Below are 25,990 nucleotides of genomic sequence, written 5' to 3' on the forward strand. Positions count from 1 at the left end.
ACAGAAATCACATGGTGGTACCAGTGGCTAAGAAATAAGGCTGGACAAAGAGAGACTATCACAGTAGTTTGAATGTTTCTGGATGAACAGTTATGTCTTCAAAAAAAAAAATCTATTTATCACAAAACATTTTTGTTTGTAATATTCCCAACAAAGGTATGTTATGAGTTGAGATTAAGTAATAAGGTTGAGGAAATATTATACAGTTTTGTCTAGTGCTGTCACTTACCGAAACACTGGATGTTTTGTAAAAAATAAAGTATATTGAGTTATCAATTAATATGGTATCATACGGATTGGTTTGATCTATGTTCACTTTTATCAATCATGAACTCTGTAATCAATATAATTGTAATGAGGGGTCGGAAGCATGTGATCCATTTGCAGACTTATTAGGCAAGAGTCAGAGCAGGCATCAAAGCAGTCGAAGCTCCCGAGAGCGAGATCAAAAAGGCAGGCGGCAGAGAATCAAACGTAGTTAAAACAAAACTTTGCAATGAGTATGAGTATGAGTGTGAGTGTGAATGCTGTTTAAGTAGAGCAGGTAAAGGTAAACACCAGTGTTAATTTTGGCAGCTATTTTTGATTTAGTCTTAGTCTTCAGACGAAAAATGCATATTAGTTTTAGTCACATTTAGTCATTTTAATCCTTCTTAGTTTTACTCTAGTTTTCGTCGACAAAAACTAGACTAAAATGTAATTGTTTTAGTCTAGTTTTAGTCACATTTAATAGCCATATTAAACTAATTTTCTTCCCTTCTCAGGCCCAGGGACCCCCTGTGGTGTGTCTACAGCTGCATAATAGTCTAGCTTGCAGTACTTGGTTGTCCATCAGCTGTCCCTCATAGGACAGGTCTATAGCAGCAGTCGGCAAACTTTTTGACTCGCGGGCCACAATGGGTTGTGTCAGGATCTCCAATCCCCCCGAGTTGGTTGATGAGAAGAATCGCAGCACGTTGATGAATTAAAGTCAAAAAGTTAACATTTATTTAGAAGAGAAAAAGATTACATGAGCAATTCTCCGCAGATATCTGGCTCTAACTATTGCTTGCAAGCAGGAGGTCCAACACACCAACACGTATCTCAGCGCTCTGTGTAATGACGTCTCCGAGCAGTAAAAACGCTGAGTTTTTATACACATGTGAAGGACATTCTCCGTGCCAGCTACGAGAAGCTGCAAAGCAGATTGAGATAAGAACCCAGGTGAAGATGAGGGTAGCACACACACACACAAGATCCTCCTCAGTGGCCGGTGCAAATCATAATTAATTGACATAAAGCAAAAACGTGGATCCGGAACTTTCGTACCGAATAAGATATGAACCAAGGCCATGAACAGAAGTCCTTTGTTTTGAAGCGTCTATGAGCTTGAGTTGACCGCCCTCCCTTCTCAGGACACAGCTGCAAAGCAACATTTTGTATCATGCTGCTCTTTGCACATCAGGGTCAAATACAGGACACTTGAGACACGGCTTTAGCACAAAACAATGTTATAATATATTTTACCAGCACATGCATCTCACAGTTGTAAAATGTGACGGAGGAGCCGGGCCAAGAACAAATGGTTGAAGTGTTTGTTTGAGCGAATATAAATGACATGTGAAAAATCATTACATGAAAGGATTTGGATTTGAACAAATAGCAAAGCATTTATTTGCAAGGCAATTTAACAAATTGGCAAAGGTGTAACAACTTCATGAGGACCAGGGATCTAAACGCAACTTGTTGTTGTTGTCTTTGTCTGTTTACTTGCAATGCTTTTGACATGGCCACCGGAAACTTCATGGTCCTTTATTGTTTCCACTGTCCCAACAAAAGAGACCTTAACGTCCTACAATCGTTGCAATACATTATTTTCTTGGCTTCAGAACATGCAATGCGTTTATTACGTTAGACGTGTTTGGAGAAGCCCAGGCCTACCAACTCTCACGGTTTCGCCGTGTGACACACGCTTTGTTTTCACACGCACTCACGCCACACAACCAATTTCTCACGGCAAAAAAAAAAATCTGATTTTGGGCCGAAGCGCGTTCGTTCCTTTTCAAACTCCCCGACAATAGATGGCGCTAAGGAGCGCATCTGTAAACCCATTGGCTGCATAGACATCCTATTTACCCCAAAGAGTCCCGAAGTTAGCAACAGAAGAAGATTTTCAAACAGACACAACCGCGGGAGAAACTCAGGAGGAGCAAAGACTAAGGTATGTTAATGACATGTGGTTCAATTAAGTACTCACTCTCTTAAACTTTAAATCTTGAAAGAAATTATTTGTTGTGTTTGTGCGTGTGATTTTGAGTGGTGAATGTAAACTCAGCTGTCATAACAAGCAGCACTGCTGCTAATCTAATCTTAAACACAGGTCTATTAATTAGGCTATATTGTGGTACATAGACAGTCATTGAGGCACAGCAATAGTTTTCTGGTTGAATGTTCAGCTCAAGTCTAGAAGGCCCAACAAGTCATGAGCAGATGAACATAAATCAGAATAAGTTCAGGCATACCACCCAAAAATCCACGAGAATGCATGAAATAACATCTACTTAAACCAAAATGTCCTGGGGGTGGACCATCAGCTATGTCTTTGCTTCACAGAATGTAACCAATGTTGTCCATCTCCAGTAGGCCGCCCCTATCAACGACTTTGGGCCCCACAAACCACCAGAATGCAGGGTACAACATGGGTACTACGCCAAATGAATTCCAATTTCCTGATATTTGAGCCACCAACGTGTGTGGCTGCGTGCGCGGCAAAATTTTGGTCACCCCCGACAAAATCTCACTCCAAGGTTTTTTGAAAAGTTGGCAGCTCTGGAAGCCTGTGACGGAGCGTCTCATCCACCGAGGAAACGCTGCCTGCCGTCGCCAGAGAACAGAGCAGAAAGGTCCGACAGTCTGTTAAACGGGTCTTCATGTTTCTGTGAAGCACCGCGGCTTCAGCCTGCTAACAGTCAGCTAAACCGAGACAGCTGAGCTAAACTAACGAAGCCACATTCAAACTCGCCGAAGCGTAAAATAGTCGTCGCGGTCCGTAGTCGGTGCACAAGAACCACCGCTGCACCGATGTGAGCGCGCGTTCTGGGTTCGTGGATGACGTCATCATGACACGTTAATATCCGCCGTACTTTGCCTGTCCTTTGTCTGTCAGCTGCGTGCGAATTTAGGGGGGAAAAGTATCGTGACTTCGGATTGAGATTCTGAAGAATTGTATTAATTGAAATTAGAAATTTTATAAAACATGTCATTTTTATTGGTTTAATTGTGAAAAATAATTAGTAAAAATACTCTTCAGGGAAGGAAAGGAAACACAATCTTAACACGTCTACGATAATATCTTTTTACTATAGTTTATTACTATGTTTCAGTAGTGACAATTTTTGAAAGAGGAAAAATATTCCAATACAGTCTGAAAATACAATATAAAAATTGATGGTTCATCAAACTTATGGTACAATATATATACGTACAAAGTTTTTGGAATAAAACATACTGTCACGGTGTGGTTTTATTTCCTGTCTTATTTTGTAGTTTTCTGCTTGTCTCCCTGGGTAACTTCACTTCCTGGCTTGTCCTCTCATCGTCTGTGATTGTCTGATTGTTTCCACCTGTGTCCAATCACCTGCACCTCCCTAGTGTATTTAAGCTGTGTGTGTCTCCTGTCACTGGATGCGTCATCGTCTATCGTCATGGGGGAAATGCTCTCCCCGGATTCCCTGCTGGCTTCCTGGCCTTCTCGGTCGAATCTCCCAGAGTCCCCAGAAGGCGCTTGGGTCGCCGCACTCGCCATCCGCCGCCCACCACGCTGTCTCCAGAGGAGGAGGCCTTCTCGTGGTCAATCGGAGACCGAGCTCACTGGGATCGAGTGATGGACCTCGCGGCCAAGCTCCAGGCTACCTACTCCCTCCACGCTGGGCCGCAGCGCACCGCTTTCCGCGCTGGGTTGCAGCGCTCTCCCGTTCCCGCTGGGCCGCCCATGACACATACAACATTTTAAAATATTTCCAACCTGACTTTGAACCAATTCGTTAGAATGCCCCATACATAACACAAGCTTTATAGTTGTGCTTTTATACGTTTAAGAATCAAGACAACTGGGATATTAATAAATCATTTTGTCCAGCGTGTCTATTTTTTTGCGGTGGAACAGGTAAAGACTACTAAGTGACATGTGTAGCAATGTTCTTTTAAAGGTAGTATTTTGAGTTTAAATTCCTTATGACTTGTGTCCAATCACCATTATGGTATATGGTTGTATTAGAATGGTTTATCTTAGCAATACAAAATATTTAGATCCCTTTGACCATTTAAATCTGAGAAAAATAGAAAAAACAATTAATTATTCGAGCGAGTGCTGCTGCCTGGAGTGACGATGGGACCATAAAGTGGAAGCGGGTGTAGCGATCTCAGAGAATGGCTGGAATGGCCAGACTAAGAATGGTTCAAGACCCCATGAAAAAACGGAAGAGGGAAGGAGTTACCCGGCCCGGAGGAAGCCCGGGGCCCCCATTTGGAGCCAGGCCCAGATGGAGGGCCCGACAGCGAGCGTCTGGTGGCCGGGTTTACCGCGGAGCCCGGCCGGGCACAGCCCGAAGGAGTGACGCAGCAGCCCAATACTCTACTCCCCATGGGCTCACCACCTGTGGAGGAAACCGATGGGGTCGGGTGCACTGCTACAAGGGTGGCAGTGACAGTGGGGGGTCTAGACGGAACAGACCTCGGCGGCAGATGCTGGCTCTGGGGATGTGGAACGTAACCTCTCTGGGGGGGAAGGAGCCGGAGCTTGTGCGGGAGGTGGAGCGTTATCAGTTGGATCTGGTGGGGCTTACCTCTACGCACAGCCTCGGCTCTGGAACCACACCCCTGGATAGGGGGTGGACTCTATTCTACTCCGGAGTAGAATAGAGTCCACGGAGTGGTGTGAGGCGCCAGGCGGGTGTGGGGATACTCATAAGTCCCTGGCTGAGTGCTGCTACATTGGAGTTTACCCCGGTGGACAAAAGGGTCGCCTCCCAACGCCTTCGGGTGGTGGGGGGGAAAACTCTGACTGTTGTCTGTGCATATGCACCAAACAGCAGCTCAGAGTATTCTGCCTTTTTGGAGACCCTGAATGGAGTCCTGCATGGGGCTCCAGTAGGGGACTCCATAGTCCTACTGGGAGACTTCAATGCGCACGTGGGCGACGATGGAGATTACTGGAGAGGCGTGATTGGGAGGAATGGCCTCCCTGATCTGAACCCGAGCGGGTGTTTGTTACTGGACTTCTGTGCCAGTCACGGATTGTCCATAACAAACACCATGTTCGAACATAAGGATGTTCATAAGTGTACGTGGTACCAGAGCACCCTAGGCCAAAGATCAATGATCGATTTTGTAAAGAGAGGGGCAGAGCTGTCAACTGATCACCATCTGGTTGTGAGCTGGGTCAGAGGATGGGGGAAGACTCGGGACAGACCCGGTAAACCCAAGCGTGTAGTGAGGGTGAACTGGGAACGTCTGGAGGAGGCCCCGGTCCAAAAGATTTTCAACTCACACCTCCGGCGGAGCTTCTCTCACATTCCTGTGGAGGTAGGGGACATTGAACCAGAGTGGTGTATGTTCAAAACCTCCATTGCAGAAGCCGCAGCAGTGAGTTGTGGCCTCAAGGTCTTAGGTGCATCAAGGGGCGGTAACCCTCGAACCCCGTGGTGGACACCGGTGGTCAGGGAAGCCGTCCGACTGAAGAAGGAGGCCTCCCGGGTTATGATATCTGGTGGGACTCCGGAGGCAGTTGCAGTGTACCGACAGGCTCGAAGGGCAGCAGCCTCTGCCGTGATGGAGGCAAAACAGCGAGTATGGGAGGAGTTCGGGGTAACTATGGAGAAGGACTTTCGGTCGGCACCAAAGTGTTTCTGGAAGACCATCCGGCACCTCAGGAGGGGGAAACGGGGAACCATCCAAGCTGTGTACAGTAAGGATGGGACCCTGTTGACCGCGACTGAGGAGGTTATCGGGCGGTGGAAGGAACACTTTGAGGAACTCCTGAACCCAAGTACTACGCCCTCTTTGGTAGAGGTGGAGCTGGAGGCGGAGGAGGGATCATCGTCAATTGGCCTGGTGGAGGTCACTGAGGTAGTCAAACAACACCACAGTGGCAAAGCCCCGGGGATTGATGAGATCCGTCCAGAGATGCTAAAAGCAATGGGTGCTGGGGGGTTGTCTTGGATGACACGCCTCTTCAACATTGCGTGGAAGTCTGGGACAGTGCCAAAAGAGTGGCAGACCGGGGTGGTGGTACCCCTCTTCAAAAAGGGGGACCAGAGAGTGTGTGCCAATTACAGGGGTATCACACTACTCAGCCTCCCGGGTAAAGTCTATTCTAAGGTGCTGGAAAGGAGGATTCGGCCGATAGTCGAACCAAGGATTGAAGAGGAACAATGCGGTTTTCGTCCTGGTCGTGGAACAACGGACCAGCTCTTCACTCTTTCCAGGATCATAGAGGGGGCTTGGGAGTATGCTCATCCAGTCTACATGTGTTTTGTGGATTTAGAGAAGGCGTATGACCGGGTCCCCCGAGAGAAACTGTGGGAGGTGCTGTGGGAGTACGGGGTGAGGGGGTCCTTGCTTGGGGCCATCCAATCCTTGTACGCCCAAAGCGAGAGCTGTGTTCGGGTGCTCGGCAGTAAGTCAAAGGCGTTTCCGGTGGGGGTTGGCCTTCGCCAGGGCTGCGCCTTGTCACCAATCTTGTTTGTGGTTTTCATGGACAGGATATCGAGGCGTAGTCGGGGGGAGGAGGGTCTACAGTTCGGGGGGCTGCGGATCTCATCGCTGCTTTTTGCAGATGATGTGGTCCTGATGACATCTTCCGTTTGTGACCTCCAACTCTCACTGGAGCATTTCGCAGTCGAGTGTGAAGCGGTCGGGATGAGGATTAGCACCTCTAAATCTGCGGTATTGCACTCGCTTTACCGCACCGTTGTGACGAAAAGAGAGCTGAGCCGGAAGGCAAAACTCTCTATCTACCGGTCAATCTTCATTCCTACCCTCACCTATGGTCATGAAGGATGGGTCATGACCGAAAGAACTAGGTCACGGGTACAAGCGGCCGAAATGGGTTTCCTCAGGAGAGTGGCTGGCGTCTCCCTTAGGGATAGGGTGAGAAGCTCAGCCATTCGCGAGGAGCTCGGAGTAGAGCCGCTGCTCCTTTGCGTTGAAAGGAGCCAGTTGAGGTGGTTTGGGCATCTGGTGAGGATGCATCCTGGGCGCCTCCCTAGGGAGGTGTTCCAGGCACGGCCAGCTGGGAAGAGGCCCCGGGGAAGACCCAGGACTAGGTGGAGGGATTATATCTCTGCACTGGCCTGGGAACGCCTTGGGATCCCCCAGTCAGAGCTGGTAGATGTGGCCCGGGAAAGGGAAGTTTGGGGTCCCCTGCTGGAGCTGTTGCCCCCGCGACCCGACCCCGGATAAGCGGTTGAAAATGGATGGATGGATGGATGGTAAGGAAGGTACCTTACCTTAAGTGAAACACTTCCCTACTTGGCTTCTTTAGTGTAGGATCCACTGGACCATCCTTAACGAAAGGCAGGAAGAGAATTCTGTCCACAGTTCCTTGCGATGGCAATTTTTAAATATTGATGTATCATTTGGCCTTTACGAGAATTAACAATCATGACAGAAACGTAGAAATATCATGTGACTAACCGTTAGCATAACTCAGTTACACTGCGGATTAGCGAAGTGGAGTCGGATTCCCTGAACGCCGCGGTTGTCTTTTCCTAACATGAATTCTCCTAATCTTTCTTGACCCCATAACGTTTTCCACAGAGGTCAAGGAATAGTGGTTAGGAATATACATTAGTATGTACATTCTTGACGATTCAAATCCAGTCAGCAGTGGCGATGCACAGGGCAATAAAGTCTATGATAAATAAATAAACAAACCAACGACTTCCACACACAAAGACGTGACTCTCTAGGTCGTCTTCAAAAAAACGTTACTCCAGCTGTTGTGCTGGGGTGAATTGCTCTGCAACACATGCAAGACTTTTAGAACCATGAACTGAAACGAGTGTGTCGACGCAGCGGTGCGTAAAGACACAGACGCATGTGCCAGCCTTAAAGCATGTGCTTACTCATACAGTGCAAACCCAGTGGCGTGATTAGGAATAGCAGCTACTTTTATAGAAATGCAATTACTGTCTTTCTGTAATTCTTATTCTAACAAAGGAGGGCCGAGCTGGACGGGGTGGATCCGGCCCGCAGGCCGTATGTTTGACACCCGTGGTTTAAGGCCTGCTGTCGTCATTAACGAGCAGCAGGCGTTGAGAGTCCTGGTCAACAGTGCTGCTGACTTCTCTGGCCCAGCACAAGACTTTAGGGTTAATTAATGATGCTGTGAAAATGAAAGTTAGAAAGGGAGATTAGGCTTTTAAAGAAAATTCAGATAGATTTTTCAATTCCAGTGATTACCATACATTAATCTAATACGACAGAGAATATGAAAATACAGTTCTGTTTTTCACAGAGAAATAACTACTAACAAATTACTTACAAACAGGTTCAGTTTAATAGTCTGTTTTATGGTACCACCTTGTGGTAGCAATGGAAGATGTATCTTTGTCATCGACAGGTTTTATCAGCAGAACTTAGTTGATAAGCACTTGATATGTTATTCATGACATTGTAAGATTGTTGATGATGAAATGTAAGCAGCATCTTTTTAAATTTCTACTGTCAAGTCAAACAGTTAAAGATGTAAAGTATAACTTGACCCTTCAAGCAGCTGGAAAAATGATATAAACATTAAAACATTTCACTGAATCTTTCTGTAAGTTTCTATAAACTGTGTCCTTCTTTGTCCGTGCTGTATATCTCCAATGTATCCAATTACAGCTGTTGCTCTTGAAAAGCATTATTCAAAGCCACTGGAGTTGGTGTTCAACAGAGTTTTATGTATGTGAACTAAACAAAAAGCCTTTAAAACTTCTATAATGTAATTTTGTTGGCATTAAAAAAAAACATTCCTGTTCAATATGTCACTCAACTTAAGCATCATATACAGCTTTCAAAAAGTGTTGCAACAGGCACATAGTTTCTATGCAGGACACTATGAGTGTGTTCCATTAAAATGCTGAGTCTTTACTGCGCGGCCTGAGTCTTATATCCTAAATATAAGCATTCCGCAACGTTCATCTGCCTGAAAGCCTTTTCCACATATTTTTGTTATGTCACAAGTCTTGCAAAAACAAAAAGTTGTAACAGTGCATGTTTTAACACTAAATGTAGCACAACAGTTTGACAAATGCACTGCAGTGTAGAATGAAAATTGCAAAACCCCATGCACACTACAGCAGATGAACCCATTATCACATTCATAAACATCAGCAAATGGATTCACTGTTAGATTGCAGACAATATGTGGGTGTTTTAACCTGCATGCTCTCGTATGTGTCTCGGAGAAGCTCTGGCTCATATGGCTCTGCTGAGGAGGTTCAAGTTTGTGTTGCCTGAGGATGCAGCAGAGCCGGATAACCAGCTTGTTTTTGGGACGACTTAATATTTTCGATATTGATCTTGAAATACGGTCAAGATTTAATCAAAACTCCATTCCTGATTCAGTATTGATTCCTCATTCATTAGGCCTACGTTGGGGGGCTAATAAAGGCAGTGGGGCCAAATATAATATTATGGGAGTTTTCCCTAATTATGTCAATAATGTTAACAAAGAAAAGGCTGAAAAGTTAACATTGATTCATTTAAAAACTGCTTAAATATTATAGTATTTCCTTTAATAAAAATGACGCCTGTTGATTACTACGACTAGCAGACTTTTCATTCCCATTTCAAATATTTATTGTACACAAAATAACACTGTTGAACTGGTATGGTTAAATCATGAACATTGTGTCCAAGCATTATGTCCATGGCGACATGTTATAATTGTAAAATTAGAAGAAATAAAAGTAGATATTTAAAGATGACTATTTACATCAATGAATAAATTAATCTGCCGCTTAGATTTTGGAAAATTAACTTGTGTACAAGGACATTTGAACCTGTGGGTAGCAGGAGAGGTCACACACTGCAAGTCAACAGAATATAAACCTGAACTACAACATGGGTGGCTTCCTGAAGAGCGCATAGCTGTGATCAAGTGACTGCACAGACCTCAGCTTTTATCAAGTGGATCACTTCTCAGCAGTGAGGATGTAGACAGACGTTCCATCAAGTCGGTCACAGTGGGACATTTAATCAACTTGATTCATTATTTTCAAGCCTACTTTGCTATGGAGGAGAAATCTGCACACCTGGATCGGAGCAGTTGCTGGGGCTGCTTTATGAATATGTGTAGGGGACGCTATCAAGCCAAAATGCTCTTTGGAAGCATTGACATCATATGAAGTAACTACATCTGTTGAGTTGGGTTACTCGCATTCTTGCAGCTAACGTTGCATTCGGAGGAAAAGAGCGGACGATTCAGATGAGCCATCTTTAGCCGTCTTCGGCATGTTTATTTCAGGAGCTGCCGCTGACACATCAGTCTCACGGTCAGACAGCCTTCATTACTTCTTATAAAAAACGGCAAAACATTTGGGACAAACAAAACAGCAATGCAAATGAGTGCCCCCTTGTGGCTCATGCACAACACAGATCAGCACTGTACTACACCATCACCACAACTGAGGACATAATGAACATATCCCAACAACATCTTTAACTGTGAAGATGGCATTGAGCCAATAGTGATTCCCTAAAACTTACATGAGAATTGGATCCAGCGTCTGGGAGGAATTCGCAAAAAATTCCTGGGAGGAATTTTACAAAATTCAAAATGGCGGAAAATCTAGTTAGGTGCATTTGTATACCATGATTGACTTTTTTGTAGTTAATTGGTGAAACTAGGCAAAAATCTCCTCAGAGGGAGCACTTCCAGGGGGCGTTAGAGAGACATTTTTTCATACCCATATGCACAACTCCCAAAAATATATAGATATAAATTTTTTGCACTTAAGGCGCACATGATGCGCATGCCAAAATTCAAGAGTTTTGGAAACACAATAGGACTTTGCCTGACTTTCAGTCGGCTTAGGCCCTGATTAAACTACCCCTCATCGACGGGCAAAATAACACCTAAAGTGGGCTGGTACATTTGCTCTGCTGCACAAGCCTCACAGTAGGATATATTGACTTCACAACAAGGCGAAGACATTTCTGATGTCTGTGAGTTGACAGAAATGATAAGGGAGGCATTCTTCTGGTACAAAGGTGCTCTGAATCCTACACTATTCAGTAGCCTTCTGATGATTGGACAGTGGTGTATTATTGGAGCTTTTGTGTGGATGCTGTATTGTTTTGCTGGGTGGTCTCTTGGTTGTCAGCGGCAGGCCCGGGGTAACTATGGGGGGCATGAATGGTTTGTGTATGTGTGTGTGCTGACATGGACCTTCCATGATGACGTTCTGTCAGATGACTGGTGTGGCAGGGAGAACCGAGAAAGAGAGCAGAAGAGAAACATAAACCATAGAGCGGCAGGATTAAATGAGAACATATTGAACAGTAAAAGAGAAATTGAAAACAAAAAGACAAGGTGAGTTTGTGTTGACAAGGACAGCTAAAGAGACGGTTTGACCAAATGAAATGGAATCAAAGAGACTGAGACAAACTTGGGATTATCAGTAACGGATCATCAGAAGTGGAGTTTCTCAAGCATGGACTAGCTTGGGTGTCTGCGTACACACACATACTCTTTCTACGAACACACACTTTGGTTTCCTGTTGTTAGCCGTCTCGGTGGTGGACAGGACAGTATGCAGGAGTCTCCAGGTGCCGTGGGTGTAGATGGCAGCTACGCCAGCAACGTTCCAGCCTTTCTCACCAAGCTGTGGACCCTAGTGGAGGATCCAGATACCAACCTCCTCATCTGCTGGAGCACTGTGAGTCCGTCTGCACACCACATCACATCATAGTTACTCTGTGAGGAATTTCATTTCTGTTCACAAACCATCTCCTCTTAATCATCCATTTTATGATATTCCCATTTGAATATAGCAATAAAATATAATGTAAATCAACATAAGTCACAAAAGGCGTGACTCAGCGGCTGCTTAGTGGTCTCATGCTGCCTTCTAGACAAATATGAGTTTTCTCAGAGGAAATTTCCATCTTCCAAACTTTAACTCTTCCAGGTGCACAGCGGCAAACAAAACAAAAAGCATGGCCGACTGTGACGAACGAATGTTTCTTTGTCAAGCATACACATAATTGAGCTCTAAGCAGTGTAGCCCTCTTTGCATTATTAATGTTTTCCCATAGAACTTTTGTGCAGAGAAGATATATTTCTGTTGTTCTCTACGGTAACCAGCTACCCAACAATATTGCAGCATATTTAAATTATCTACTAGCATGCAAAAAAGTTTTTGCTATGTAATATTGTCATTAAATGCAGGCAAATTAACTTTACGGCATATTGTTTACTTCCAAATGTATATAAAGTGAAGTAACTATAGAAATCTGACTCATGTCATTGTCACAGATGCATTCAATTGTACTGTTATTGTGGAGCTAGGTGAGTTACTTTATGTTCAGTAGTATAGTCCCAAACAATTATTTTAAATAAAACCATTTTAGAAACTTTGATGGTACATCACTGTTTATATACCATGAAGGTGCTTTGTTAGGTTTTCTCCTTTCAGTTAAGTGAGGAGTTTCTTTCAGTAGTTTGTGTTCTTTGATGTTAAAAGTGCATTGTGATTATCTCACTTTTGAATTTTACCATAAAAAAAGCACATTTGACCTTCAACCCACAGATGAGCATTCAATGGTTCAATCGTTATTCAATGCTTTTAAAACTATACAATTTCTATAGTTAGATTTAACAACGTTAAACTACTAGATGAACCCCAAGTGGGTTTGTTGTACATGGAGTGAGTTTTGCAGGATTGATGTGTGTACTTCACTGAACAGGAAGAGGACAGCTTCTCTTTTCTTCTTGCTAGGGACTCAAACATGCAGAAGGAAGCTCTCCAGTCCCATGACATGCGTAGCTAGACTGTGCATCATCAGCAGCTGCATTGTCAGTCTATTAGAAGGGAAATGACAATTTATATATGGTAACAGCTAGGTCTTAGAAAATGTTTAAACTTCTTGAATTTCTCAATGGTTTGGCTTTTCCTCAATGTAAAGTGTTTTTAACGTTGTAGCTTTTTTTTTTTACATTATAGCAATTCTACAGTTGCATAGAAAGATTGCAATGTTGCGAGAGACCATGACTAATCACACAAAGTGGGAGAGATTGTGTGTTTGATTGGCTGACTAAGCTGATCTAATGAATATAATATATAATTACTTCATGCAGAAAAACATAAAATTAAAAAGTTCAACATGTCTGTATATCCAGATGCCTAAATATCTGTATGCTCATTTGTATGGATTTTATGAGTGTTGAGCCTGATTAGCCTGATTTTCTAAACCAGTATTTATGATAACCCAATGCATCATTTACTGAGAGGTTTTGGCATCTAAGTTACACTTTTTGTCACACTAAGCAACTGCTAGCAGTAACCAGATAAGTGAAGTAATTTGCTTATTGTGAAGTAAAAACAATGATCAGAATGAAAATAGTAAAAAATATTTGACCAGGCTCTGTCATGTCTGTTTTGACCATGGATTGAGCTTTCCTGACCTTTCTCTATTTCAGTCTGGGACCAGTTTTCATGTGTTTGACCAGGGACGCTTTGCCAAGGAAGTCCTTCCAAAGTACTTTAAACACAACAATATGGCCAGCTTTGTTCGACAGCTCAACATGTGTGAGTAACCTACACGTCTCTCCTTGTCTTGTCTGTTCTAATTTAAGGCAGGTACTGATACTCTGTGTGTTGCCTTTAAAATGTGTGTGTGCAGATGGATTCCGTAAGGTGGTCAACATTGAGCAAAGCGGCCTGGTGAAGCCCGAGAGAGACGACACAGAGTTTCAACATCTTTACTTCCTCCAGGGACACGAACACATGTTGGAACACATCAAGAGGAAGGTATGGACACACCTACAGTAAAATAAGATACTAATACAAGAAATACATTATCTAATAGAAGTCAAATATTGGACAGAAAACATAAAAGCGTACGAAGTTATGAGATATTTGCCATTGACCCTGTGTAGTCACACCTCACTGTCAAAAGCTATTAGTTGTCACTCCCTTGCGGCAAGCCGCACGGTTCTGATTTAGTGGTGATGTATGCAAGTGAAATGAAGTCTCTGGAGAGAGAGAGATTGTGGTTTTTAATTTCCTGTATTTCTTAAGTCACAGCTTATTCTTGGAGAAGCTAATGAGAGCACTAAAGACATTTAGCCTCTGCTTGTACAAACTGGACTGTATTTCGTTGAAATGTTTACATTTTGTAGATTGTCATCTTAATAACATAGGAAGACTTTATTTTCGACATAAGACACATAGATGTTTGGCAAAGGCAGGTAGAATGGGAAATATTATTGATGTCGAGATGGTAGCTTGTCTAAGCTGACGACCCAAGTTTTTCAATAACACACACACACACACACGCAGTACCGTGAGCTAAATGCTGTGCCAACATGATAACATGCTCACATTGATAACCTGCAGATGCTAGGAGTGTAGCTAATGTTTACAGTTTGCCATATTAGTTGTGCTTGCTAACATTAGTTTATTTGCAATAAACAGAAATGATGCCTGACGTTGAAGGGAAACATTAGTTTTAGTTTTTTTTAAATGTTTCTCCAATGATGAAAACGTAGATGAAAAGGTAGGGAATCACCAAGGTTACTACAATTTGTCGCAAAGGGGTTATAAATGTACCAAAATCCTTACAGTCTGTCCTCTACCATTCAATGGCATTGCACTCGAAACCACCATTTTTAAACTTATGGTGGAGAAGTCATGGGTTTCTTCACCTGGGGACAACAGATGTCTGAAAAAAACGTTGTTAACCCACCCAATAGTTTTGGACTATTGGATGGACCAACTGGAGTCACGCTGCTGCATTCACTTTCTCAGTTGCTCACTGCAGGTGCTGCATCTGAGCAACTTAACAAATCAGGCTGTGCTTTGAGTTCAGGTGTCCATAGTAAAAAGCGAGGAGACCAAAGTCCGTCAGGAGGACCTCAGTAAACTGCTCTATGAAGTCCAGCTTCTCCGAACACAACAAGACAACATGGAGTGTCAGATGCAGGACATGAAACAGTGAGTATAAAGATTTTGGGGCTGTGCCATAACCCACAAGACATTTCCATTGCAATGAAGGCAACTGTCCCAGGGCCAAAAATGTCATGTGAAATTTGTATTTCGCTTTGTGTATTGATTAAATAACTGCTATTTTGTTTGGATATTTGGAAAGTTAGCATGTTGTACCAAGTTTTAAGGTGATGATTCAGGTTAATATTCTATTTAAATTTCAAGTTCACAGGTCAGGCTAATGTGACACAGAGATGTCTATGTCAGAGGGAAATGGGGGAAGAGCAGTTGACCGGTTTCTTATTCCTTTTGCTAAATTGGAACAAATCATCCAGTAGATGAACTGACTTTTTCTCTAGAGGCTATTGTGTCTATTGTGAGGTAGAGCTGCTTTGTGATGGTTATTGTTTGCTAACGTGAGGAGAGAATGTTCAGCTGACCAGCGCACATCAATAAAGACATTCTTAGAAAGGATGAGCACATCAACGGCCAGGGATCTGGTTTGGAGAACGCTCTCTCAAAATATTACACCACAGACATCAGTATTTAGTGCCCGCACTAAACTTATTCTCAATTTTCTAAAAAAGAACGTATTGAGCGGCTTGACTCTGAAAGTTCAGTCAGTTTGCGTTACATTGAGAGGGATGGACTGCACGTCCAAAAACACATTGACCTGCCCCTCCCAATGTCCCAGCATGGGACTGTCAATTCTCTTGAGAAGCAATACGCAGCTGAGTGATGTGGTACCAACACACAGTAAAGAAAAGACAGAGATACACAGTACTGTGGAGGATTGCATGTAGCATGTCATTTATTTCTGATTTGGACCAGAATAAAGGTTAACATAAAGTTTGTGTGACCATGCTTTGCACTTTTTTTTAAGAGACCAGCAATGCTGATTCACACTTCAACACACACGCATATCACGCACAGCGTTCTACATGAATTCCATACATCTATCAAAAACAAGCACCTCAAAAACAAAAAAGGGGCCAGAGTCAAGCCGCAGACAGTGAGTGTTTGAGCAATCAAAGTGGAGAAATCAGCCACAGCACATTGTGGCCCTTCTTTAAAGTTATCTTGATGAGTCATTATATTGTAGTTTGGAGGGTCAAGCATGTGGTCTTCACAGTGTCATGATTGTTGGACTATATTATCGCGGAAAAACTCAAGATAATGCTTTTCCGCTTGCGGATAGTGTTCTGTACTCATGTGTGTTCCCTTTGTATGCAGTAAACAATGCATCAATAACTCTTTTCTGGGTCAAAACACAGCAATTTACATTACATTTTGATTTCATTAATCTAAACACACCTGAATCTCTTACCAAATGGTTTGAGGAGTTAGGTAATGTACATAGGTGCCGTGTTTGTGCCATCAAAAATAGAATGGAGTATGTGAAATTGAGCCAACCACATCTCTTGCTCTGCATCAGTTTTGAGATGTCTAGAAAGGTCCATCTTGGGCCTAACAGTTTTTTTAAGTGTACAACGCTAAATCAATTCAGTGATCTTCTTGGTTTCCAGTGCAGGTTCTGCAGCGACATCTATATTTATTTATTTACATAAACTCAAGGCCAGTATTTTTAAGAGCAAACTATTTGGAGCATTAAACTGTTTTTGGTTGGAGGGGCGTATCCATTGTATAGACCTCATTCCTGGTGTAGTGTTGATCAGTTGAGTTAACAAACAACTTTGGGTTTGCTTCATATGTTTCACCAAGTAATAATAAAAAAAAAGATAAACCGGATTTTGTTTATCTTGTTTCTCCCTCCTCTTCCTCCCCCCTCCTCTTCCTCCTCGGGTCTGCAGGCAGAATGAAGTGCTGTGGAGAGAGGTGGTCTCACTGAGACAGAACCACACACAGCAACAGAAAGTCATGAACAAGGTCAGTCTAAATGCGTGTGTGTCTCTGTGTGTGTGTGTGCCCTGAGGGGAATACTCTCACATTAACAACAACTCTTACACTTACACTCATTATTGTGGTACAGCTACTCTGCAATTAGAGGAATAAGACACACTTAAGTTACTTTTCAGGAAAACTATTGTGTAAGATAGAATCCAAAATGTGTGATGTGTGAATGTCATATTACATGTTTGGACATGATGAAAGAGGGTAAGTGACAAGCAGGAATTAATGTGTTAATGTGTGTGTGTGTGTGTGTGTGTGTGTGTGTGTGTGTGTGTGTGTGTGTGTGTGTGTGTGTGTGTGTGTTTATGTGAGGATGCTGATTCATGCTGTGCTTTTTCTCTCATTGCCAGCTGATTCAGTTTCTGTTCAGCCAGATGCAGTCCAACACACCCAGCACTGTAGGCTTAAAGAGAAAGCTGTGAGTACACGCACGCGTGAGCACGTGCACGCACACAAACACGCACATACACAGTGGAGAAATCAACAAAAGTGAGACAAACAGGGCCTGTGCTGCATAGGGAAGGGCTGGCTCAGCTGACAAACTGGACAATCTAACTCAACAAGTGCTGTGAATGGTAACAATTGCTGAATCAGTCAGACACACACACACACACACACACACACGCATGCACACACACACACACAGGCTGTAGGGTGCATGACCCTGCTACAGCCTGTGTGTGTAAAGCGCTGGATCAGCGTTGCTGCTGAGTGTGAACAAGGCCGGCATGAGAAGTGAAAGGCACGCTGAAAAACAAAAGTGCTTTAGAAACGTGTATTTCAGGGTCAGAGTGTTGGCCAACAAAAGTAACAATTTTGCCCCGTGCTTTAATCTACACGTCTACACATGAACTATCTAAAAAAAACAATAAATAAACTTGTAGTTGGTCGAGACCAACGGAAAAATATGATACCTCAGCTCAAATGAACCGCATTAACAGGGACAACTGAGGGAGTTCCTCGAGTTCACTCTGACAGAACCAACTCAGGGAAACTCTCAGAGAGTCTACAACCACGTTAGTGACTGTGGGAGGCTTCAGCGGCTAAAACCACATGCTTATGTTGATGTTGAGAAAGTATAATGTTTGCCATGATCCCCCTCTTTGTTTTATAAATCGTGTTATCTTAAGAATACCTGTGTAATGTTTTTGGCCAATCGTGTGTGGTGTGCTTCCGTAAACCGGTGGCCAATTCGGTCACACTTTTGTTTACATGTTCACATTGATAACGTAGCAGATAATAAATGACATCGACAAGTTAAAGGGAACTCATTAACGCTCTGGCGTTGTTGTCAGGGCTTATCAATACTCCAGTAATGTAGCACTGGCACCCTACTGTCAGATAACACATAATGCAAAGCCAGTGTCCGCTGTAGAAACATGGCAGTTCAAGACGGCTGACTCCGTGGAAGAAAACCTCTCCAAGACTACAAATGGCTGTGATTCTTAGTTTTAGGTGATAGAACACTGTTTAAAAATAGTTAAGAATATTGTATACAATTGCTGCCAATTAATCCCCTTAAGCGTAAAACACAGTTCCTTTAACTAAATACAACATGGCTGACATTTCACTACTTTCACTTGAAGTGTAATATTACCACAAGAGTTGATGGCCTTTCTTAAATGTTTTGATATTGACATTCAGCATTAGTAATTATGAATAAGAGTAAAGTGAGGCTGTGATATGCACTAAACAAAATCTAACATGTGTACCATTCAGCTACTTTATCAGATCCAACGTATTTACCCAATAAATCTTTCTTTGCAACAGCTTCTGTCCATTGGTTGGAACTCTAATGATGATGCCCTAATCTCACAGAGTGTTATGAGTCAAGATTCGTAACTGATTGAAAACAAATGTTCCCTCCAGGCCCTTGATGTTGGACGATGGTTCTCCCGGAGCTCCGGGCTCCAAGTTCAGCCATAGTCACCCGATGGAGCCCATGCATGAGCCTTTCTACATCCAGTCGGTGAGAAAATATGAAAGCTATGCACCTTATTATTCTACTACATTCTTAGTAGTGCATTAAGTCCAGTAAACAACCATATTTTTTTTTTGTTGTTAAATTATCTTTTTTCTTAAATTCATTAGAATAAAAAATAAATCTCCCAATGAATTATTAGTGCACTGCCATCTTTTTTAACTGTAAAAGGAAGCCACTGTGCTGCACAACGCCCTACAAATGGTTCTGGGAGGCTCATGCAGGAAACATCCACTTAAGTAGAAGTGGATGCCTTTCTAAGCGCTTGGCCATGTTGGGATTATGTATCTATTGGTTACTAGACACAATTCCTAATAAGGAAGGCATCCTTTAGCAGGTCAAGCCGCAGAAAAATATTATTCAGACATTATCCTTCTTTAACCTCCTGCCATCAGTGTAGCTCTTACGTTACCTTCCCACTAGAGGGAAGCAGTGCGCATTGACAGTTTCGGAGGGGTAGAAAGAGTTGTGTATATATATTAGAACCCGGATTAGTGATTATTTTTGTTGCAGAGAAAAATGAAACATAGGAAACATATTGCCCCACAGAAAGGGAAAGAGCAGTAACCATACAGTGGCTCTTCTCTATGTCATTGATTTTGCTTCAGCTGTAGTTCTTTCTCAGAGTGCAGTAAGTGTTGATGGAGGGTTTTATAGCCCAGATGTTACCGGCTACAGCAAAATGATTGCTTCCTGGACCGCTTTACAATACCAGGATGCAGCTACTGCGGTTTACCTCGGTACATAACTTCATTTTGTAGTTACGGCCCGTTCTGGTGTCATGGAATTACATTTCTGTGCCGTATTGTTTTCATATGGTTCAAACCCATGTTTATTGATTCTGGCTCTTGTCGACCAGCTATGTGCGTAAGTGTTTCGCAGTGCAGTAGAGGTCTGTAAATCTGTAATGTCACTTTACAAACAACGTAGAAATTCTAAATGAACAACACCGTGGGCCAAAGACGGAGAGAGCGCAAAAAATAGTTTGGAAAAGGAAAACCAGCAGACATTTCCTCTTCTTGCTCCGCAGCCATCCAGTGATACTGCCTCTTGCTCTACCAGTGGGCTGACAGGAGGACCGATAATATCCGATGTAACTGACATGTCTCAGCCCAGTATGGCCCTCCAGATGCAGCCTGATGAGACGAGGTGAGCGAGGAAATGTAGCATCCCTATTTCCCATTATAACCTGTACAAATACAGAACCCGGCATAAAACCCTTATGGGAAATATGTTGTGTAAAACAGCATTATCAATATGTGCTGATAGAGCATTTTACTGCGGCAACAGGGAAAAGTGCATGATGCTTATCAAAGAGGAGCCTGTGAGTCCAGGGGTGCGAGGAGGAAGGAAAGGAGACAATGCAGGGGGAGAAGATGCCGTAGCGTTGCCGTCCTCCTGTGAGGTGTGCTCCTCGGAACCTCCTGTGCTCCCCGTCGCGATGGTCCAGTCTGTTCTGGAGGGAAGGGGTTCCCTGGCCTCTATGGTGGAGAGGAGAAGTAAGAGACCTGCCCTGGACAGGTGAGCTCACACCGGATTCCATTAAGACATGTGTATGCAAGGTGTTGAGGTGTTGAGAAGCGATGCCCAATCGACCTTGTGTGTCTGTGTTTGTTTGTGCGCTCAGAGTGGAGGTTTCCGATGCGGTGGAGAACGTGGACATGAGCCTGGAGGAGCTGCAGCAGCTGCTGCTCAGGAGCCATCAGCAGAGCACTGTGGACGCTGGGACCAGTTCTGCTCTGGATGTCAGTAGACCTGCGCTAATCACAAACAAACGTACAACTTGTTTAACTGCACATACATTCCGTCATGTCTAAAGTGGTATCCGTCTCTGCCTCTCAAAGACCACAATGGCCTTGATTCCTTAACATACTGATCTACTAAACATCTGCTCACTCCTGTTTCTCTTTCACTCACTTTCTCTCTGCAGCCTTTCAGTTTAAGTCTTCCTCTGACTGAGTGGAACTTCACAGAGATTGAGTCCAACCTGAAATCAGTAAGCCATATAGTGTGGAAATTGTATGGACAGACCTTTGAGATTGTTTTCTACTCCAGAGTGAAAGGACTTTCTCCCTTTAACCATTTTATTGCAGCTTCACTACTTAACTGCTTTGTTCTCTCACCAAAGGCTCTGCATAATTATTCCTTACTTATTACACAACTCATTTTTGACTCTCCTGTTTGTCTGCCGTGAGGTTTTCACAAAAGCCTCTTTTAGTAGTCTATCCGTACTCTATCAATGTGAAACTTTATATGTGTACTGTCCACAAACTGGCCTATCACATGGATGTGGTTTGGACCTATAGGGCTGTTTTCTTTTTAAAACTTTTTTTAATGAAATATTGCTGTATTTTCTCGCCAATACATACTTAATGTATTATTATGTGTTATGCGAATAAGGAGTTACGGGTATTAAATATGTACATGTTCACAGTACATGTTCCAGAACCAGGAAGCGGAGGCTTTTCCAGCGGCTGGCTGTGAGGAGCAGTGATCCATCTGCGCTGTGGACGGTTTTCAAAAAGGAAGGTAATGATTCTGTGATGATTCAATTTTTTAGCGAAGTGGACCGTTTTGCAACACTCTGATAATACAATTTACTAAGCTCAGTGCCAGGCAAGGTGAAAAACAGAAGGGTTCTCGTGTCACCTTGACACTTGAGACCAAATCAGTGCGTTAAAGCAAAGTTTAAACATGAACAAATACTTTTCTTGAAAAAGGAAATACAACAATTTCCCCAAAACAGCAAGGCATTGTTGTTTGTTCCCCAAATGTGAGTGAAAAAAACATTTTTGGGGACTTTTTTATGGTAAATGGCCTGTACTTGTATAGCGCTTTTCTAGTCTTCTGACCACTCAAAGCGCCATTCATACACTGATGACAGCAGAACCATACACAGTGACACCTGCCATCAGTAACCACCATTCACACACTGTAGTCGCAGCTACAGGAGCAATGTTGGATTAAGTGTCTTGCCCAAGGACACAACGACATGCGGGTTAGCCGGGCCTGGGATTGAACCGACAACCCTCTGATTGGAGGACGACCGTGCTCCCCACTCACCCACAGTCACCCCTTTATCTGTGGATTAATACATATTTGGTACAGAAATGACTTTTTCCACCATTAGAAAAGTGTTCGTGGGATTGAATAATTAAAAATGCTATTTGTTGATGTTAAGAAAAATGTAGGTTCTTCTTTAAAACAGGATTACCAAATAGCACACATTTATAAGTATAAGTATAATCAATACTCACATGGCATATATATGCTGAGTGATAGTCCGGCAAAAATAACCATTCCCTCCATATATTTTGTCCCTTAGTGTAAAACTAACTAACAAAATCCAACACAGTTGAAGATAAAACTTCAAAACAAATCAGTGTGGTATCTTTCAAGTTGAATCTTTTTACTGAGAAATCCCCCCCTTGTGTTTTTCTGGACAGGGTTCCTTGTAGAACCACAAATGAATAAATTCTGGAAGTGACATGTAGATATTTTATCCAGGACAAAGGCCCCCACAAGCCACATATCAGAACTACCCGACCCAGTTGAATAAGGGAGAGCCGTCACTGATGGTCCAATGCTGTTTGATGGTGTTGTGTGGTTATTAATTATTCACAGCGAGTTAGTGACCCCTGGTGCTGAAAACTGAAGCCCATGTGGAAGAACCAAACTGGCAGGTCCCCAATAGTCAACATGTTTACAACCTAGTTAATGAAAACAGTTTCTACATTTGATGTCCCGTTAATGACACCTGTACAGGGAGTTCGCAGTCCTGTAGAACTCATACGTTTCAATTGTACAAAAAGGCTTGAAGTTTTGGACTCTCCATGCAGCTTTATCTGTCACAACTCTTTTTAGCCCCTTCATTCACTTTCTGGTTACCTAGTTCTATTTTTTAGCTTATTTGACTGATACATTAAAATACGTGAGATTTAATCACAACATATCTGGGAGACATTTAGACGTAGGGATTTGCTTTTGCTAGGAACTTGGGCTGTAGATTTTCAGTATTTAGAGGATGAATGAATACAGCAACAAGTAACTGTACATGAAACGGCATTAGTGTAGACGGACCTGAAAACTGTTTTTAAAACAAAATTTAAATCCTGAAGGTGCTGTGCGTGCCCGTCGACCGATTCTGCTTTTCCTCCTCAGGCCACAGAAGCGGATGTTCTCCTCATTATTCCGCTCTGCATGGATTTGATCCCACGGCTCTGCCAGGCTGCTTCTTACATGTGGTATTCTTTGCTCCCCTCCTTCTTTCTTTATTTCCATTAACACACCTACAAAATGGCCAAATCAATATATTTCCATCAGCCAGCAGCTCTTTATGCATGATTCTTGAACGAGAAAAGAACTTCTTTAAAGTTTTCTGACGTCACCCAAACAAACAAGCGTGTTCTGACAGTTATACCTGAATTCCACTATTAAGCCACCTGGATGCAGACAGTGCATTCTTGGCTGCGGCACTTTAGTCTTTGTGCGAGAGGGAGTTCTTGCTTGTGGAAGTGACTTTTTTTTCCTCTACTGTATAAACATCTATATTTATCTATTAAGCAAGTAACAAATAATATTTTTAATATTTAATCCTTATTATTTTTTTAAATTTGTATTTAAGAGAATGGTTGAAAAGTCACTCTGAAAATAAATCTTGGAGTGCAATGTAGCATACTGTATATTATAAGTCCTTTTTTCAGTCGGCTTAAGGGTGTTGAAAATGTAAGGACTCATCCAATATTTCATGCATTTCTAATCATGATAAATGTGTTGAGGTGGATGAGAGGGGATTCAGCCTTTCATGATATCAAAGCTTCTTGTCCGAAAATCTGTATTCAAGCCACTAAAATCTGTCTCTCTTTTAATAATATCATGATAGGAGGTTTAACACACTGACGCGCCCATCTAATGTATCTTTGCACAGGCCCGACATGTAACTAGAGACTTGGTTACTTCTCTTCTGTCCATTTAAATGGGAAGTTTAAGGAAATATTTAAAAAGAGACTTCTCATTTAACTAAACCATGAACACAACTGCATTTTTGCACAATCTGTATCACTAGTTATATATAGTCATGACAACAGGTCAGTTATTTTGTGTCTGTAGACGATCAACACTTTGTCAATCTACACATCCCTGTCTAGGAAAGATACTGGCCTCAAGATTTGTGGGCAAATTTTAGTCTTGGAGACATAAAATGTACCACAGTTTATATTTGGAAACAAACGGCACCCTTGGAGTTGAGACTTAAGCGTGCATAGGACAAAAAAAACCTGTTAGTAAGTCATGACACTGACTTTTCATTATATGGTGGGGTGGTTATTTCAGAATTTAATCTGTTATAGAACAACAAAGATCTGCTTAAAAGACTGCATATTATTCTCTGCATTATTTAAGAAAACCAATAACCATTCAATGTGAAATGTGTGTTCTCTGCACTGGTTGCAGGCAACAGTTTAAAGGTAAATTGATCGTAAATATTGGAAATATCCTGGAGATGAGTTGAATCGTGCAATACTGTACAAAAATGTGAGAACTCACAAAGTTGCAATACATGAATGACCATAGGAATGTAGGAAACAGCTACAGCAGCTTGGAGTGGTGGACTAGAACACACGGATGATGTTAGCCTGTGAGATTAAAAGCCCTGCTAGCACTTTACATGAGTCAGACAAAGCTTCAACCTGTAGTTTCAGACATCGTTAACGCCTCCATTCAACTGTGAATCTAGCTTTAAGCTTTAACACTTTTTGCACAGATTTACCTGTGCAATTAGGCGCCTTTGTTAATCTAAAAGCAAAAAGAATTCAACTATGTTGACCCTCAACTTTTTTGTCAGAGCTGATGCTAGCAAGGTTAAAAATTAGCTGTTGCATTAGCTTTTTGAAAAAGTTCTTAAAATCCATGTATTACAACCACTACTCATAAGAATGACTCCAATTACTGAAAGTTAAAAAATAAATTCCTCTGACGGACGTGAAGATGGTTCATGTTTTGGAAAATGCGGTAAGGAAGCTCATGAATGTGTTCCTCTTGTGTCGATTTACCTCGACATTCCATTCCATTCGCAAAATTAAAAAGCTAATGCAAACTGCTCCCTGCAGGTTAACATTGTTTTTGTTGCAAAGCCTCCTTCTCAGTGCAGTCTTTAGGGAGAACGGTGGAAAAACAGGCTGTGGTGTATTGTAAGTGAAATTGCACTATATCACAGTTGTATGCTTCTTGAGAGTATACAGTACATTTTACATATAGCATTTTTATTGTTCTTCATGGAAAAATGAGTGTTATTGATTTTTTTCAAGGAGTGATGAATCCTGACATTTAGTTGCTGTTGTGTTCCTAATTTATTCTGTTTTCAATTCTCACTGGCTTTTAAGCTTGTCGGGATTGCAGATAGATAAGGAAGTATTATTGTTGACTGAGTGAAAATATATCTGCTCTCACTAAGCCTGGTATCCCAAAAGCACTGGTTCAAATCCAACCATACTTCAGCATATTGATACATTTACAATGAATACAAAACAGACGAAAAAACCCTTTCTTGTTTTAACAAAGTATGCTAGCTGTCCATACGGACACAGGGAATCTGAGCGCTTAGATGCCTTTAAAGTGGGCCTCAACCTGCAGAAAATGTGAATTGTTTTTGATGTTTTTTTGCAAAGACTAAAGAGTTTTGTTATTGAGTCAAAGAAAGTGAACATGTATTCCACCTGTAAGAAATATTCAAGTTGTTAAAAGAAATAAAAGCAAAAGAATGCAAACTAATACCATTTTGATTCCTTTCTTTGAATGTGTGCAATTGAATTGTTGTCTATTTACTGAATGTATATCTGCATGCAATTGACCGTTATCTAAACCTTCTTATCAGTTCTTATCTATATAGCTAATCTCTGCCGTAACAGTTTTATCTGGGCGCAGC

The 25,990-nt window shown here is 42.3% G+C and overlaps 1 protein-coding gene across 1 annotated transcript; it reads left to right on the top strand.

Moving 5' to 3' along the window:
• The first annotated feature begins 11,435 nt into the window (after positions 1 to 11,435).
• On the top strand, positions 11,436 to 25,834 carry LOC120809833 (heat shock factor protein 4-like). Its single transcript, XM_078082104.1, has 14 exons — positions 11,436 to 11,560; positions 11,756 to 11,906; positions 13,670 to 13,778; positions 13,873 to 14,000; positions 15,061 to 15,185; positions 16,988 to 17,063; positions 17,438 to 17,505; positions 18,957 to 19,056; positions 20,099 to 20,217; positions 20,359 to 20,589; positions 20,696 to 20,813; positions 20,999 to 21,064; positions 21,503 to 21,597; positions 23,230 to 25,834. Exons 2-13 carry the CDS (start codon positions 11,781 to 11,783, stop codon positions 21,560 to 21,562), a joined length of 1,326 nt encoding a protein of 441 aa, XP_077938230.1. The 5' UTR covers positions 11,436 to 11,560; positions 11,756 to 11,780; the 3' UTR covers positions 21,563 to 21,597; positions 23,230 to 25,834.
• Positions 25,835 to 25,990: the final 156 nt, after the last annotated feature.

This window comes from Gasterosteus aculeatus, chromosome X (genome assembly GCF_964276395.1).
Source record: "Gasterosteus aculeatus chromosome X, fGasAcu3.hap1.1, whole genome shotgun sequence".
Classification (NCBI taxonomy): Eukaryota; Metazoa; Chordata; class Actinopteri; order Perciformes; family Gasterosteidae; genus Gasterosteus; species Gasterosteus aculeatus.

Bases quoted from the DNA above. Each gene is read 5' to 3' on its own strand.
- LOC120809833 (XM_078082104.1), top strand. From the start codon at position 11,781: ATGCAGGAGTCTCCAGGTGCCGTGGGTGTAGATGGCAGCTACGCCAGC. The intron at 15,186-16,987 runs GTGAGTATAAAG...TCGGGTCTGCAG, and splicing joins CAGATGCAGGACATGAAACA to GCAGAATGAAGTGCTGTGGA. The intron at 20,218-20,358 runs GTGAGCGAGGAA...CTGCGGCAACAG, and splicing joins ATGCAGCCTGATGAGACGAG to GGAAAAGTGCATGATGCTTA.